Consider the following 15,705-nt stretch of genomic DNA (forward strand, 5'->3'; position numbering starts at 1 on the left):
CCGACATACAACTATAAATCAGCCATTACAAACCCCTTTAATCCACATCAGCTCTTCTCAGATTGCTCATGTTGTTGCCAGAACATTGTGTAAGCATTTGGAATTTTTACTAATTTCTCAAGAATTATTCTTCAATATTTTTTGTTACTAGTTTGCTTTATCTGTCAGCAGCCTGCTAATAAGAAGGTAAATATGTAAAAAAGAAGACAAGAAATAAGAAATAGATACAAAGATTACACATGAAGAACCCATAGCAGTGTGGGGTCTATTACCTGTTCTGTGCCTGTGCTGTCGTAAAACAGCTGAACAGCGCTCAGCTGGAGGATCTTGTGCAGGAAGGCGGGAGGCTGGTGGATGTCGACAGGCACGGTTGTCTGGCTGGCTGGATCTCGCACCGCCTCGTCAAAGTACTCCAGCCTGGAGCAACACGGTGCGACCACATACACACATTATTTAGCAGCATGACAAAAATTAAACTCAGTACATACAGAAAAATATGTGAAAAGTGAAGCTGGTTCTTCTATTGCAAATGAAGCCACACCTTAATGGTGACAGCAAACACATCGGTTTAAGGTAATCACGATGCCATTGGTAAAGGCAGAGAACCATGTTTTCATTAATATACCCGATGATGCAAAAATGGTAAGTACAAGTAGCACTTAATATCTTGTCACTGTTTACTGACTCAGTCGCCACAGTGTGTGTTGTTGAAGTACAGTTCTGCTGTCGGTCCCTTGATCTCTGAGAGAGAGATGATCAGATAGACTACTGGAGCAGAAGCACCTTGTTTAATAAACACAACCCCTGTAACACGCTTCATGCTTTTTGAGACGACAGGGCAGCCAGATCTACACAGCCATCCCGAGCAGCTTTGTCAATAAGCCAATAACAAAAAAAGGTTAACCAGTGTCACAGTTACACAGTTAGAAAACGGCATACACATCCAGGAGACAGGTTACACTGATGGAAATGAACCCGGAAACCCAGCAGTGGCTACCTGGTGATTAATGAAACAAGTGTGTAGGTGGGAATGTCGGCCAATTAGCTCAGTTACCGTTACTTTGCAAATTCAGCTTTAATAATATTGTCAGATCATTTAATTTTATTAGGACTGAAGACTGCAGATGAAAATATCAATGCAGTAAAAACACATCAAATAAATTAAGAGCAAAAGTTGCTTTGAATAAATCACGATTATCACGTTCTATCTATAGTCATACAACCAGTGAAGTATCTGGCACAGCAACAGCAGCTGTGGCCACATTACACATATACATCAATGTCAAGGTGACTGACTACCCTGAGATCACATATTGACGAGACCTTAAGTACAGGCAGCAGTTATTTGCAGCCACTGATAAAACCCCGTTCAGGTGAATGCCCTCGTCAATATTGGTCCTGTTTAAAAAGAGCCTTACTCCGAGGCTGTGTGACAACACAAGGCTAAGGAGTACAAGTTCATATGGGCCCTCTTGTCCTTATCTGCCGACGAGCAGAGGGAAGATGGAATCTAATTCTTGGCTTCCATTTTGCTTTCCCTCTCCCCTGACTGTAATATAAGTGCTGATGTGGGAGTTACAATATTACTGATCACAGGGACATTTTAGCACCCTGAGTGATAAAAAAAAAAGTGAAATGCAACAAAAAAAAGGAGCTGTGAGTATAAATGTGGATACTTTCACTTTTATGACAGAAAAGATTGAGAGAATTATGCTGACCACTATGTTTAAGCTCATCCTGTGTAGCTTCTGCTTTGTTCTGTTTTTATCACCTAAAGTGCTTCAGATCCGGTCCGTGTTTCAGTTTGTTTCCCCCCCAACAGGACGCTTTTATGTCTTTATGACCACGGCCCATTTATAAGAACACTCGTTCACACGTGTACTTTGACAAAAGAGGCCCACAGCACAGTGTTACCCTCTTACTGTAACAGTGAAATGAAGTGAGAATAATAGATGCACAAAAGTAGATCTGATTTCATTTATGATTATTGTTGATTTTTAACTACAATCCGAAAGGTGTAAAGATGTAATATTTTATCACAACCATCTTGTGTTTTTGCTCTGAACAGATGTCTTCACCAAAGAAAACTGAAATGAAAATTTGAAAGAAGATTGGGGGGAGATTCTTTAGTTCCCCGGTTACATCAGGAAGCCCCTTTGTGATTCTACCATCCATCAATCTGTCACAGCTGGTGAAAGGTAATAATGATGATGTTAATAATGTTATTTTGTAGAACAAATAAAGTTATCCTTCTATGCTGATCCTAATCATATTTCTAGCTCAATGTAATCCATTAAAAGGTATCTGAACTAGGCTTTTCTGTAAATATATTATTGCTGAACGAACTGTAAAAGTGACCTTTGAAGTTGCATTTCAAGATGCTCTTTACCTGTAAGTCTCAACTTGTAAAGAGTAGCATACGAAACATGTCTGTATTTGCTTGTGTTCCCATCAGTATTTCATAATATATGTGATGAAAATGGATGTACTACATGAACTACAGGATGTATATATCCTAATCTTACAGTATTAACAAAAAGAAGAAGATAGAATTAAAAAACAAAAACAAATAAAAGACACAAAATCACAATAATCCAAAAGTCTTTCATTTTCTTTGCAGCTTGTTTCTAGGACCTACCGTTTGATGTGCACCTCTAAGGCAACGCCTGTTTCCAGGTCCAGGGGCTGGTGCTCGATGCGAACGATGGTGTCTATGAAGGTGACTTTAATACGACGAAGGACTGCAAACACAGATGAGATGAGAGGCATGCAAAGGTTCATTAGCACTGATCTTTCTAAATCATCTCTTCTTAGTTCAGACCGGTTCACTGGGAGAAATACTCCCACTGGTTCTGTCAGAGTGCACATTTTGATGTCTGTATGTTGACACTGTCACTGCATCACAGAGTGAGGACACACACAGCTCTAACTCACCCGTCTCAATGGTTTGTGCAAACATCTCAAGCCCTTCCAGCTGGGCAGGTGGCTCCTCAGACGCCTCCGGAGGATCCTTCAGGCACTCCTGAGCCAGCTGCATGCTGGAGGTCATACTTGAGGACCAGCCTTGGGAGTCCCAACCCCCACCTGAGGGCAAATATCAGCACACAGGATTCAGTGATTTCTGTACTTCAGGGCGTCTTTGTGAATTATTCTACATCAGACTTGCCTCGACCATGAGGCTTTTGCTTGTTTTCTCTCTGCGCTCTGACAGAGACGTAGTGTTAAGTGACGTCTGTGAGCCACCTTTGTGACTGGGACACTTCCAATTAGTACATTGTAATTTATGTGACATACAATTAACAATGTACACGTGGAGATCCAGGTGGCACTTCCCGAGCTTTATGAGACCAGCAAAGAGCTACGACAATTATTGGATTAATCAATTGTCAGGAAATGGATCAATTATTAAAATAGCTGACAGCTGAATGTCACTTTTAAGGCAACAATTGCTCAAAAGTGAGGATTTAGTGTACTATTATTTATCATATATGACAGTTTACTGACTATTTTTGGGCTGATGTCAGCTTTGGCTCTAGAAAAACATTAAGACTGCATTCACACTATGTATTTTTTATTTTATTGCACTTGAATAACAGTTTTAACCAAATTGACAGTTATAACAGGAACTCTACCTCAGGAATAGTTTGGGGAAAACAATAATAAAAACAGGGATAAATTAGTTTTTACAATGATGGTGATTTTGGAGCACACTTGTCAAACTGAGACAGCTGGGTATCAAACTGTGGAAGATCCCCTCACTCAGCCGGTGACAGACTGATGCAGGTTCAGAGGAGATCACACAGGTTGACTCAGGAAGATGCCGTTAAGTGGACTTACTGGTGCGGTACTTGGGTCGACATGTTATCTGAAGACCAGAAACTTCTAAGGTGCAGTGATCAGTCAGGAGAGCCTGCCAGGGGATGGTCACTGCTATGCTGCTCACAAACCCATCCACTATCTCCAGAGGAGCCCCAAGAGACTCCAAGAGCTCGTTGACGGCCTGGAAGCAAAGAGGGAGGAGGGAGTAAAACAAAACCGAAAGATATCAGAAAACTGTTTTTTTTATATTTGTCTAATCACTCTGGGTATAGACTTTATAGTATAGTTATATAGTTTAAACCCAACATGGCAGCAGGAGGAACACATTATCTATCCAGACTAGTGAGGGGGAGATACAGTTCATCTGGTGGGCTCATGATGTGTTTCCCTTAAGTGCATTTCCTTGAAGAAATGCGAGCTACAGCTAGGCTAAGAGCATGACGTTGGAGATTGTTTTTGAACTCGAGAGCAGTTGCGAAACATTTTAGGGTGCACGAGTCCGACAAAAACACACACGGTGGCTGCTGCAGTGCTGCCAGGTCGACAGCCTCCACCTCTGCTCGCCGTCACTCACCCACACATCGAGGTTGATTTCTTTGATGACACCGCTGCCGTTGTACAGGTCCAAGCCCAGCTGGTCCAGGCTCAGTCGCTCCTGCAGAAAGTGACCGAGGTAGTGCTGTAAGAGGTACCGACAGGCCCGCTTCTTGATTGAGCCCGACCAGGGGAAGAGCCAGCGAGACATAGGGCCAGAGAGAGCGGGGAGAGGGAGCGAAGAGCTGGCGGAGGAGAACGAGTGCGAGTACAGTCCTCTGGCAACTGCATAACAGACTAACACAAAGTGTGCAAAGACAAGGAATGAGCCACAGCTAGCTGGAGGGGGCTAAGGAAGGGGCAGACCGTAACTCTAGTTCTCCCCTAGGCTTCACACAAAAAACTCGAAAATCCTTTGTGTCAGGACCGACGAGACTCCCACGTTACTGTACGAGACGATATCCCAACTGTCTGTCGCTGTCTCGGCTCATATTTTCGGTACGTTTGTGTCGAATAGGAGCGACAGGTCCGGCTCGTTCGTATCTCTTGTTTCAGGGTTGTTTATTGTTATCATACGCCAACTGATGGTATGGGGAACGTACGTGCGTGCCGCGTCACAGTGACGAACGGAAGGACCCGGAACAGGGGGAGACGTGACGCAGCCCAGGCGCCATCTTTGTAAGGTCGTTCTGTTTAAAATGAAGATAAGACTTTATTGATCTCACACTGAGGGACATTCACACGTTACAGCAGCTCCAGAAAAACAAAAACAAATGCACATTAAATAACAAAATAAAATAGAAAAATATAATGAAAGTAGAAAACATAGAATTACAGTTGTACAGTACACTATATACAGCTTTTATACAGATGTGATTTATATAGAATATTGCACAGGTTACAGCAGGAGGTGGTGTAAAAAAAAAAACAATTGCACAGGACAAAAAATATATATACAGTAGTGAACTCATTTAATTTAGTAACTGTCAGATATAATCAATATTACACACTTTTTTTTTTAGATTTGAACATTTAAATTAAAACAACACATGATAAGTATAGAGCCCATAAGGTAGGTAAAAGAAAACACAAGTAATACAAAACTAAGTAAAATTACAATAAGCATTTAGATGACAGCGACAGTACATTTGAGGACTGGTAGGGATATTAATGGAGATTATGAACTTTTATATTTTAGCATTCTATCATGTCATTCTGGTTTAGAGTAATGTCTTATTATAGTTAATAAAGCTGTATATTTTTTGTCTCTTGTTTATTGACCGAAATGTAATTTTCTTTACTGGAATTTCTACTTCTCCACATTCCAAGGTCAACTGATTTCCATTTTAGTCTTACACAATAATAAGATTTCTTTATACCTAACAGTATTTCCACTAAGGACTAAGGTTTCTATTGGTGACCCAGCAAATAATTGTTGTTAGTAGTTCCCTGCAGTTATATCTGAATAAAACATTTAAATCACCATGGTGATGGGTCACAATCAAACTGTTGGATCAATAAATCCACTGGAAACTGCAATGCAAATGCAGGCTTGTTTCTGATTGGTCAACAGTGATAGAAAATCGACATACACACATTTATTTTTTTATTTGGCCAAATAATCTCAAACGCACTATGGCGACATAATATATTTGAAGTATAAAAAGTTTCTACAAACATAGGGAGAAGACTAAATGAACTAGTTAAATATTTGCAAACTAAAACAAATATTTACATACGCCCTAATCCAGAGAAGTTCAAACATGCCCCACACTGCCTGCACATGGCACAAGAGGAGAGGGAGAGACCCTTGGGCTGCGATTACTCTGAGCAGCATTCATGGGGATTAATTACCATATAATATATTTGAATATATTTCTTGCCTTTTCCCTGGCGGTGTGAATAAATTGCTAAAAGGGTCTGCCAGTGTACTGACTTTCTCTGTTTGTAAGCAGGTGTAAGGTAGAGCTCATACAGACCACCTCAATCATATATATTCCATGATGCACAAACATAATTAATTCATTTGTAATTATACATTTATCCAGTGTCCTAGAATTATCCCAGACAGCAGGTGCCATTTTTATTACCCCAACTTTAGCTGAAGCTAAGAGGAGCTTTAAGCAGTCTCAGTTAGTAAAATCAAGTGATTATCTTCTAAAGTCTTTTAAGTTACTATCCTCCATCACAGGTCAGTAGTGCACCCACTTCAAAACTTTATTTTCTAATATAAGATGTCTGGTAGAAGCAGAACTGCAATCAAAACTCAATCTAAATATCCAACAGAACAAATAACTTTCTACACAAATACACAACTTTGAATATGTAAAACCAACCTTTATATGCTTTTGTAACAATATAAGTTTACATACATTTATCAAAAAATGAAGCTCTGAAGACATATGACCTGTGTCAGCATTGTAACAGCTCTATACATTACTATAATTCTTGGGATAAAAAAGAACATTTTAATGTAATTAGTTATTACACTCATTATTTTCAACTTATTGTTCCTCAGCAGACAGAATTTGGACATAGGATTTTTTATCATTTCCAAGTTCGAGAATGAACTTTCATGCTCAATATTTTGTTCATATTGTAGCTGAAGTGAAATGTATCAGTTTTGTTGTAAACAAAATATGTTTTATTATTAAACATAAAACAAATTAATGTGGACACAGGTCAAACAACTATTGGTCATCTGTCTTTATTTCTATGAAAACATGTAGTGATTTTTATACAAATGACCAAAAACTTACAATGACAACCAATTTGTTGAAATTGTATCACAACATCAGTCTTTAGGTCAAACACTTGACATTTGGCTGTTAAAACAAACAGAAAACAGTTTTCACAAGTAAACTTGATCTACATTATTTTTAATAAAAGAAAAGGCAGAGTAAAGGATAAAACAAAAGCCATAAATAAAATTACTGCAGATTTTATTTCACAGAAGTATGATTCCACTCTTCTCATTTTATGAACGCAATGTCGGGAATCTTGCCTTCCGTCTGCAAACAGAAAGGAGAAAGCGTTACAGGGCTTCGCTATAAAAATGATCCCACCTTTATGGAGATGCAGAGAGTTGAAATAACAGGTTACCTTTAACTGAGTGAAAATCTGTGCCGCTCTGTTGAAATCCCACTCATTGTCTTGCAGACACCTGTGGCAGAGAATAAGCGTTTAGATATTTTAAATTAAGCCAATACATTGTCAACATTCCTGCCAACACAACACGCACCAAGACTAAAGACTTACTTTTGGGACCATTCCAGGTTCATGCCGGACTTCAGCGAGAAGGCTGTGAGCATCTCCTGCTGCGGTGCAGTGAGGGTGGGGACGGGGCTGGAAGATGGAGTTGGAGCGGGAGCGACGAAGGCTCTGCGGATCTCCTCTGTTGTTGCCATCCTGATGAAAAGCTGGTCGTTCACGATGCACAGACTGGCACAGGAGGAACACAGACGATCAGATTTGACTGTTTCAGGTATTTTAGGACAAGTTGAACTTTTTTTTTGCACAACTGACCTTTAGTGCCACTGTGCATTAAAACCTTGATAAAAGTTAAAATATTCACTTTTAAAAAAAAATTGTTTTAGAGAGTCTTTGATTGATATTAGACTGCATTAACTTTATCTAGGTCCACCTAATAAACTGGCAACTTAAGTGAACTGTCGGACAGTGTGTAAATCAACTATCAGAATTTAAAAGATTCTCCAAATTGATTGAATTTGATTTAATTCAGAAACCAAACCTGGGTCCCTGGGTTTGTTTTCATATTACTGGAAACTGAATTTAAATTTAATTCCTCATTCTAGTTAGTTATGCAATTAATTACAAATTAATATTGGCTTTCAGGTGGCCTAGTGGTTAAAGCATCATGGCAGTTGGAGTAGCACACCATATAACTGTAAGGTCATAGTTCAGTTATGGGAAGGGACTTTTTTTCTATAAATCTCATTGTTGTGAAGTCAGTTATTTTAGAGAGCATATCTTCTTATTCATAGCTGTTATTTCACAGACTGTAAAGCAAAAACAAGGATGTTTGTCTTCATGTCAATTTCATTTTCTTGAATGTCCACAACTGTTGTTAATAATGTACTATTTCCCCTTCCTTAGGGAAAATGTGAATGACAACAAAGATATAATAAGAACCAACCAAACTTACCCGGTACTTCCCGCTGGGACTGTAATGAAAACTCGAGAGAAGGCCATGGTGGACTCTCGGGATTTACCATCAACAGCAACTGAAAAACAGACATGACACTAATTAGGTAACAGAATCAACAACACTCAACTTTGCAGTGTTTAAATACATGTCGACGTACAAAACTCACCTTCTTTAAAGACTCCGCTCACTGTGAATGATAGCAGTGTGTTCTGTAAACAGAAAACATTTTTGCTGAATGAATACAGAGAAATGATCCCCAGTGAGACGAGAAGGCTAATGATGAGCTGGCTGACAAAATAAACTCACGGTGTAGGTGTTTACATCGACATTAAGGGAGGCAATGTCGTGCTGAGTTTTGGGCAACTCGTTGAGGAAAGCCACAACGTTTAGTCGTGTGTGCTTCAGAAGTCGAAAACGTATGGCTAGGGGAGGAAAAATTCAGAGAAGAACATATAAGAAAAAATCTCAAATCACAAAAATGTGCACTCAATGATTCAGACGGTGTGAAAGGTCAACAGCTCGAAATGGGAAACTCACTGGAATCTTTGAGCCTCTTCAGGTTTCGGCTGTCTTTATGATACTCTCCCAGACTGCTCCTAGAACCAGAAGTCAGGGACAGATTGAATCAATGTGAACATAGCAGGGACTCGGATCAGGGCAGGCAGTGATGGGTGGAGCTACATACACAAATCTTTAAAATTAATTACTTAATAAAGCTCTGACATTCCGTCATGTGTTAATCAGTGTTAGGTGTTTACAGAAATGTGTGTGTTCTTACCTGGAGGGGTTCTGGGTGGAATAAGGTGTTGTGAGGGATAACGACGCTCCATCATGGTAAGCATCCAGGAGCGGCTGTCTGTCCCCCGAGTCGTATATACTGTAGTACCTGCAATACAGTAACTTCAGTAAGTCTTTTTGTGTTTGTCCCTGTGACAGACCCTTTTCTGGAACTGAAGTACCAAAAATAGCAGTGCTGGTTAATCAGTCACTAGGCTGGGTCACATTAAGGCTGGAGAAGCACTGATCAACTGACTGTTGTAAGAAGATCCTCTACATAAAAGGCTAAATACTCACTGTTGCAAGAACCGAAGGATGAGAGCCTTGATTTCATCTGAGCCAAAACAGCTGCCCTGCATCATCAATTGGAAAAACATTTGTCAGGTACATAACAGAGACAGCGACTGGCTTATGACTGCAGCTTAAACATACACTTCTGAAGTGTGTTACTAAAGAAATGAATGTCTTGGAGAGCGCCTACTAACTGTCATGTACACTACAAGACATCATCAATAAATCAGTTTGAATAGAAGTATACAATCAATGAGGTAAAATAAGTAACCTTGCAGGGGGGGATAGTGGTGGGCGTTTCCACATCGAATCCAATGGGTGGGGGGAGGTCATCACCATCCTAAAAAGAAAACACACGAGAGAAAATATGAGTGGACTGCATCCACATACTATAAGTTTATTACACAAAATGTATTATTTCAAGAAAACACACAATAACTTATTAAAAAAAAGGAAACAAGGCTGTGTTATTAGAGGCATAAAAATAGAAACAAACAAAGGAAGGCGCTCTTTTTTTCAGCGATAGTAGGGTGCCTTAACTATCAAATGCTGTTTGTGTGCTGTTCTGATGACTGCTTCTATTTAGGCTTAAACGGATCAAATTGGTGCAATGTCAACAAATCCTTAAAAACAAGATATTTAACCTGGGCCCATGTCATTTTCATGCTGTACTTTTTTTTGACTTACCAGTTTGAGAATCCGGGGGAACCTCTGCCGCACAGCACTGGTACAGGAACAAAAATCAGGAGCGGTAAAGTTATCATCACAAACCACCCCATACACACACACAGATAAATCATGCTCTTTAATGTAGATACCACTGTCAGTCATGTCATTTTGCGCTCTTCAGTTGATGTAATTTAAAAAAAAAAAAAAAAGGTGCTACACTGTCAAAAACATTTGGGAGAATACATTCATGTATACATACATGAGACACAAAAGGTTTGTACACAACTAAATCAATAAAAAGGACTTATCATACACGTCCTTACTCCTCTTCAGTTTCAAGCTGTGCCCTTTGACATTTTTCTGTGTACTTACCAGCCGGTATACTCACCCTCTCCCCCAATACGGAGATATACACAGATCTGACATGGGGAAGCAACATAAAAATACATTTCTACGAACACACACAAACATGCAGAGACCCACAATCTACCAGGCTGCGCTGAAAACCAGTAAACACATCCATTTTGAATTAGCAAAATAAAGAGATTATGTATTTCTGGGAGAGAGGTGGTTACCACCAGTCTTGTGTTAACCCCCCTCCTCAAACTCTGGCCAAGATGCTGGGGAACAGATAACAAAATGACCAAATAACAAAACAGGGTCTGGGTAAAAAGAATAAAAAATAAAGTCAAGTTCAAAAAACCCTAGTAAAAGTAGTTTAACATTCATTCACTATTTATCATGTGAGTAAATTTGTCGGTGTCTGCGCCCAAGATTATCAGCAATGAAAGGCAACCTGAGAAAAGAGCTGGACAAAAAGGACAGCCGGCCTCAAAGTGAGCTGCACCCAGCAGTCCCACCACGCATTCTATAGCCTCCCCCTGCTGCACGAGCAAAACACTTAACAGTTAAATATCTCATAGGCACCATCAATTCTGAAGAGATGGGTCTTCATGCAATAGCAGTAAGTGGACTACATGCTGTAGGCATTTATTTTTTTTTGCTTAATTTGGGCCCAAGCCACTGTTTAAAGAGGGGCTGGGAAATCATTAAGCATTCAACTTGAGTGATAATTCTCTACACTGCTCTCTCTGCTTAATGTTTGAGCTTTTTGTACTGGTCACAGCCATCAGAAACTGGAAGAGGGAAGTATTTTCACTTTTTTTCATTTGACTTATTTCAGTTCAGAACATATTTCCCTCAGAGGTCAGTTAAGGGTATAACTCTCCACATCATTCACAGAACAGCAGAGGCTTGTTTTAAGCCAAAGAGAACCAACTTAGTGGAAGAGACAGACTGCTTTTTCTCTTTGGCCCATCACTGGTCATTGAGAATGACTCATATTCCCCTCCGCCTCAGCCCAACAGCTTTTCCTGTGGAGTCCCGTCTTCACAAGTTCTTCTCGTCGCGCTCTTAGTGAGTCACGGCTCACAGGGACTGAGGCCGAGTAATCGTGACTGTGCCTGCCTTAGGTTGTCCCGAGATTTCGAGGTGGGATCTTACCCGTCATGGGCTATCCAGCCTTCCATACTCGCCTGATACAGGGGGCTGAGTGGGCATGGGTACTATGAGGGGAGAGGAAATCATTGGCTGTGGATTTTCTTTGTTTCATCCAAACATTTGTCAAAGCAACTGTGGAGTGCCCTCCAACAACAACCTACACTGTTTTACAGTACTGCTCAAGAGATTGTTCTGGATTCATATTTTCGAAAGCAGTTCATAGTAAATTGTGTTAGAGGGTTGTCATGCTGAATGTCCTCTTTAAAAAAAGTGCCTCTTCTCAGAGTTATATCTCATCAGCAGTGTGATGGTGTTTAACAGCAGCTTATGGGACAACTAATCACTATGTCAGCAGGGGAGTGCTGGGAACAGCATCACTGAGAACCATAAAACAAAACAAAGCTTGAAAGGATGTCCCACAGAGAGGCTGAATAACTGGCAGAGAGAAGATGGCTGCTCAAACTGTGGAGAGTTAAAGCAAGCTGAAAGGAAAGCCATGTCGAACTGCATCGTGGGTAGATGTCCTCAACTCCAACTTTTGGAAGTAAGAAGTAAACAAGAAATGTTTCAGGTGCAGTGTGAAGGAAATGTTAATCATGAAGTGGGATGCAATGTGCAATTTTAACTATTACAAATTAATTAATGGGCTTCTATTCTCCTCCTTTTTCTCTCACACAAGACACACACATACATATATACATGGAGTTAACAGTGACTGTCAGCTGCCTCTGGTCCAAATGTTCATCCTTGACTGCTGGGGAAGTGGTTTCAGTTATTGTACAGATAATCTTACAAAAACACAGAGGCTTGCTTAATCTCCTTTCGTAGCACATTAGTGCCTACTCTTGTCATGCGGGAAAGAGTCCTGGACACCCCTGCTCACACACAAAGTCACGTTACCATGTCCACTCAGTAAAATCTTCTCCCCTCACCCCCCAAAATCACTGACTGACCTGATGTAAGAGGCATGATCCTTGAAGAGGTCACACAGAGGGTTCTTGGTCAGCCACAGCTCCACCAGCTTCAGGCCTTTCAACTTGTCCAGCTCCCGGTCTGACTTCAGCTGGAAGACCACACAGAAACAGAATGAGTTTGTGTCAGAAGAGGATCTAAAAATAAATCGGGCTAAGGGCGCAATTCATGCCTGAATTATTATCTAGATTAACCGAGCAGCCAGTTTTACCTCATTGTGGGAAAGGTTGAGGGTCTTCAGATTAGGGACCTTGGTAACCAATTCAGCAAGTTCATCCAGTTTGTGAATGCGGTTGTTACTCAGATTCAAGCACGTCAGCTGGAAAGAGCCGGAGAGACGCGTGGAAGAATATTCAGTTTGACCCACCACTTAATTAGAAACCAGGTACATTTTGACAACAGCAAAAGAGTTTATTTTCTAGCAAACTATATAAATGTATTAATATTACCTCTGGAATGTTTTGTTCAATAATCTTGATGACAGCTTCCATGTTCGTCTTCCTATTCAAGACGACTTGAATGTTCTGGGACACCAGGTCTATCACGTAAAATAAAATTAGCAATCAAAATACTACATAGATATACAAAACTGGAAAAGGATTTAATATCACTTTCGTACGGTAATACAAGAAAGTAAGGTTTCATCACCAGATTGTCTGCATTATCATTTGAATCCTCAAAATAAAACAACATTGCAGTGACCTTATATTTAGAACATAAACAGACTAGATCTGTATAATCTTGTATAATTCAATAGTTTAGAAGTTGTGTATAAATACTAACAACCACACATTTACTTGTAACTATTAGTCTTGTATGCGTTCAATGTCATGTCATACATACAGTTCATGTGAGAGAATGATTACCTGGGTCTGTTAGGATGTTGTTCAAGTCCAATGCTTGCTGGGAGCCATCAAAACGTTTTGCCATGCATTGCTGTGAAAGATACAAAAGCTAATATGAGAGGCCTTATCTCAACAGCAAATAATAATAAAAAAAAAGGCTCATATTAATAGAATTCCAAATTGAGTTAACTTTTTAAAAATGGGGAGTTTTGTCTTAAAAAATTAATTCCTAAAACACCCCAAAAGTATGTTCCTTAGAAAATATGGCACCAAATTACTTTATTCAGGGTTTGTCCATGGTTACAGAGTTCCTTTGTTCCCACAGCAATCAATGTATATTGTTTTTGTTTACCAGCTATTGATATTATATTAACTTTGATTTTATGTTTTGATCATGATTATTTAATGCTCGCTAATCTAACTATGAATGAAAGCAAACACAGAAGGAAACAACAACAAATGCTGTGAGGTGTACGTGGTTGATTGTGTAAATGAAGCACCAAATTATGTTTATGCAAGGAGGTTGGTTTAGGGCTTTTATTGTCTATATTTGATAGTGATAACTGATGAGTGACAGGAAAGGTGAGTGTGTGAGGGGCTGAAATGCAGCAAAGGGCCACAGGTTGGAATCAAACTCAGTCTTTGTACATTGGGCACACACTCTAGCAGGTGAGCTACCATAACGCAAAAATCATGCACTTCATTAATCAGCATATTTTTCCTATTTATATTTGTATTTTAGTTCATGTATTTTAATTTGTACTCACTCAGTGAGTATCAGAGATATTTAAATTAAATTCTAACCAGTATTTGTGAGACACACAAATACTCACAGCCACACTCAGACCCCTGAGATCGTTTTTTTACTACCTCTAGCTTACCTTCAGGTGCTCCAAGTGTTCAGGCTTCAGGTCTGAGAGCAGGAAGGACGGTGGAGCGCTGGGGTTGACATGCACTTCCACCTTGTAGAGATATGAGAGATTGGTAAATAGAGATAAACCGTACACATGTTGAGTTTTAGATAACGTATAATTTATAGTTATTCATAGAGGTCATGGAAGATAGGATATGGACTGATGACATTGTAGCCACTATTTTGCAAGCTGCAGGTAAACTTAAGGATAGCAGACTTGCAGCAATAAGAGTAAGATTTCTAATATTACACAAACATACCTTATAACCATCTGTGTCTGTGATCTTGTGAGAACACTTTTGCAAAGCACTGACAACAGACGAATCATCCACATAGAAATGGACCCTGTTGTGGTCAACATGGTACTGGGCAGACAGGGGAAGAAAGAGACATAAACATTCATACATACAAAGACACTTTCCATAAAATCTTCATCTTCATCTCAAGACAGCACTGAGCCTCACCTGTACAGCTGGGATGTGAAGAGAACAGATGCTCTGAAGAGCTGTCAATAACCATTTCTTGTCATATTTTCTTCCATGTGGTATCTATCAAACAGACAAGAAAGAAATATGTGATCTCTTTTTAACAGGTTAAGATGTACAAATATGGATGTCTTGTGGTGACTGCCCAGTGAATACCCACCGTTACTTTGTACCATCCTGACCGGTTTCTCCCTCCTCCGCCACTGCTGCCTCCTCCACCTCGATCTCCTCTATAGCCGCCGCCTCCTCTTCTACCACCTCCTCCCCCTTTGCCTCGTCTATCTCTTTCAAACCGTCCATCTCCTCCTTTCCTATTAGGTCTTCCATATGGGTTGCTGAAGAAGAAAAAATGAGGCCATATATCAAAACAACCCTCTTTTTGTAGCGTCCACCGTAAGAACTTTTCCTAGGAACCTTTTTGGGAACTTTGCCTGCATTATGTCAAGAGGAACCAACTTAAATGTTGTTCTTCTGCCATAAAAAAAAAGGTACCTGCTCTGTGGGTTGCATTACCCCGTAACAACTGGAGCAGAATGAGGCATTTTTTAAATTTCTATGCATTAGTTTAATGATCTTCTCTGTCTCATTACAATTTTAGAGTTAAAAAGTAGGCAGGAATCCCAAAAAAGTAAGTAAAGTAACAGTACTTTAAATGTTTGTATGGCTCGTAAGTCACCAGTAAGTTCAAATAAAACAGAATAGTTAACAGAGATAAAGTAGTCAAACAAAGTT

At 39.8% G+C, this 15,705-nt stretch overlaps 2 protein-coding genes and 1 long non-coding RNA gene across 3 annotated transcripts in view; 1 reads left to right on the forward strand and 2 right to left on the reverse strand.

The window, feature by feature from the left end:
* The window catches only part of atg2a (autophagy related 2A), a 23,498-nt gene extending 18,903 nt beyond the window's left edge, over positions 1-4,595 (reverse strand). Inside the window, exons 1-5 of the mRNA XM_035668839.1 lie at positions 4,394-4,595; positions 3,838-4,000; positions 2,935-3,084; positions 2,639-2,741; positions 273-417 (exon numbers count right to left, since the gene is read on the reverse strand). Coding sequence (XP_035524732.1) covers positions 273-417; positions 2,639-2,741; positions 2,935-3,084; positions 3,838-4,000; positions 4,394-4,564 — 732 coding nt within the window. The 5' untranslated portion in view covers positions 4,565-4,595. The remainder of the gene's footprint in view (positions 1-272; positions 418-2,638; positions 2,742-2,934; positions 3,085-3,837; positions 4,001-4,393) is intronic.
* Positions 4,596-4,713: 118 nt separating this feature from the next.
* Positions 4,714-10,467, forward strand: LOC118333274. The gene is made up of 3 exons (XR_004796966.1): positions 4,714-4,851; positions 7,629-7,837; positions 8,470-10,467. It is a non-coding gene; the product is annotated as an uncharacterized LOC118333274 (long non-coding RNA).
* Positions 6,670-15,705, reverse strand: part of LOC118333272 (nuclear RNA export factor 1-like) — a gene marked incomplete at its 5' end in the record, with an annotated part of 10,302 nt that continues 1,266 nt past the window's right edge. Inside the window, 19 exon segments of the mRNA XM_035668840.1 lie at positions 6,670-7,364; positions 7,456-7,516; positions 7,612-7,794; positions 8,519-8,597; positions 8,688-8,730; positions 8,828-8,943; positions 9,059-9,117; positions 9,300-9,407; positions 9,596-9,651; positions 9,861-9,929; positions 10,277-10,313; positions 12,712-12,821; positions 12,942-13,049; positions 13,180-13,268; positions 13,597-13,666; positions 14,457-14,537; positions 14,749-14,853; positions 14,953-15,036; positions 15,134-15,308. Coding sequence (XP_035524733.1) covers positions 7,326-7,364; positions 7,456-7,516; positions 7,612-7,794; positions 8,519-8,597; positions 8,688-8,730; positions 8,828-8,943; positions 9,059-9,117; positions 9,300-9,407; positions 9,596-9,651; positions 9,861-9,929; positions 10,277-10,313; positions 12,712-12,821; positions 12,942-13,049; positions 13,180-13,268; positions 13,597-13,666; positions 14,457-14,537; positions 14,749-14,853; positions 14,953-15,036; positions 15,134-15,308 — 1,672 coding nt within the window.

This window comes from Morone saxatilis, unplaced genomic scaffold (assembly GCF_004916995.1).
Source record: "Morone saxatilis isolate NCDOM2014 unplaced genomic scaffold, NCSU_SB_2.0 Contig22, whole genome shotgun sequence".
NCBI classification, from domain to species: Eukaryota; Metazoa; Chordata; class Actinopteri; family Moronidae; genus Morone; species Morone saxatilis.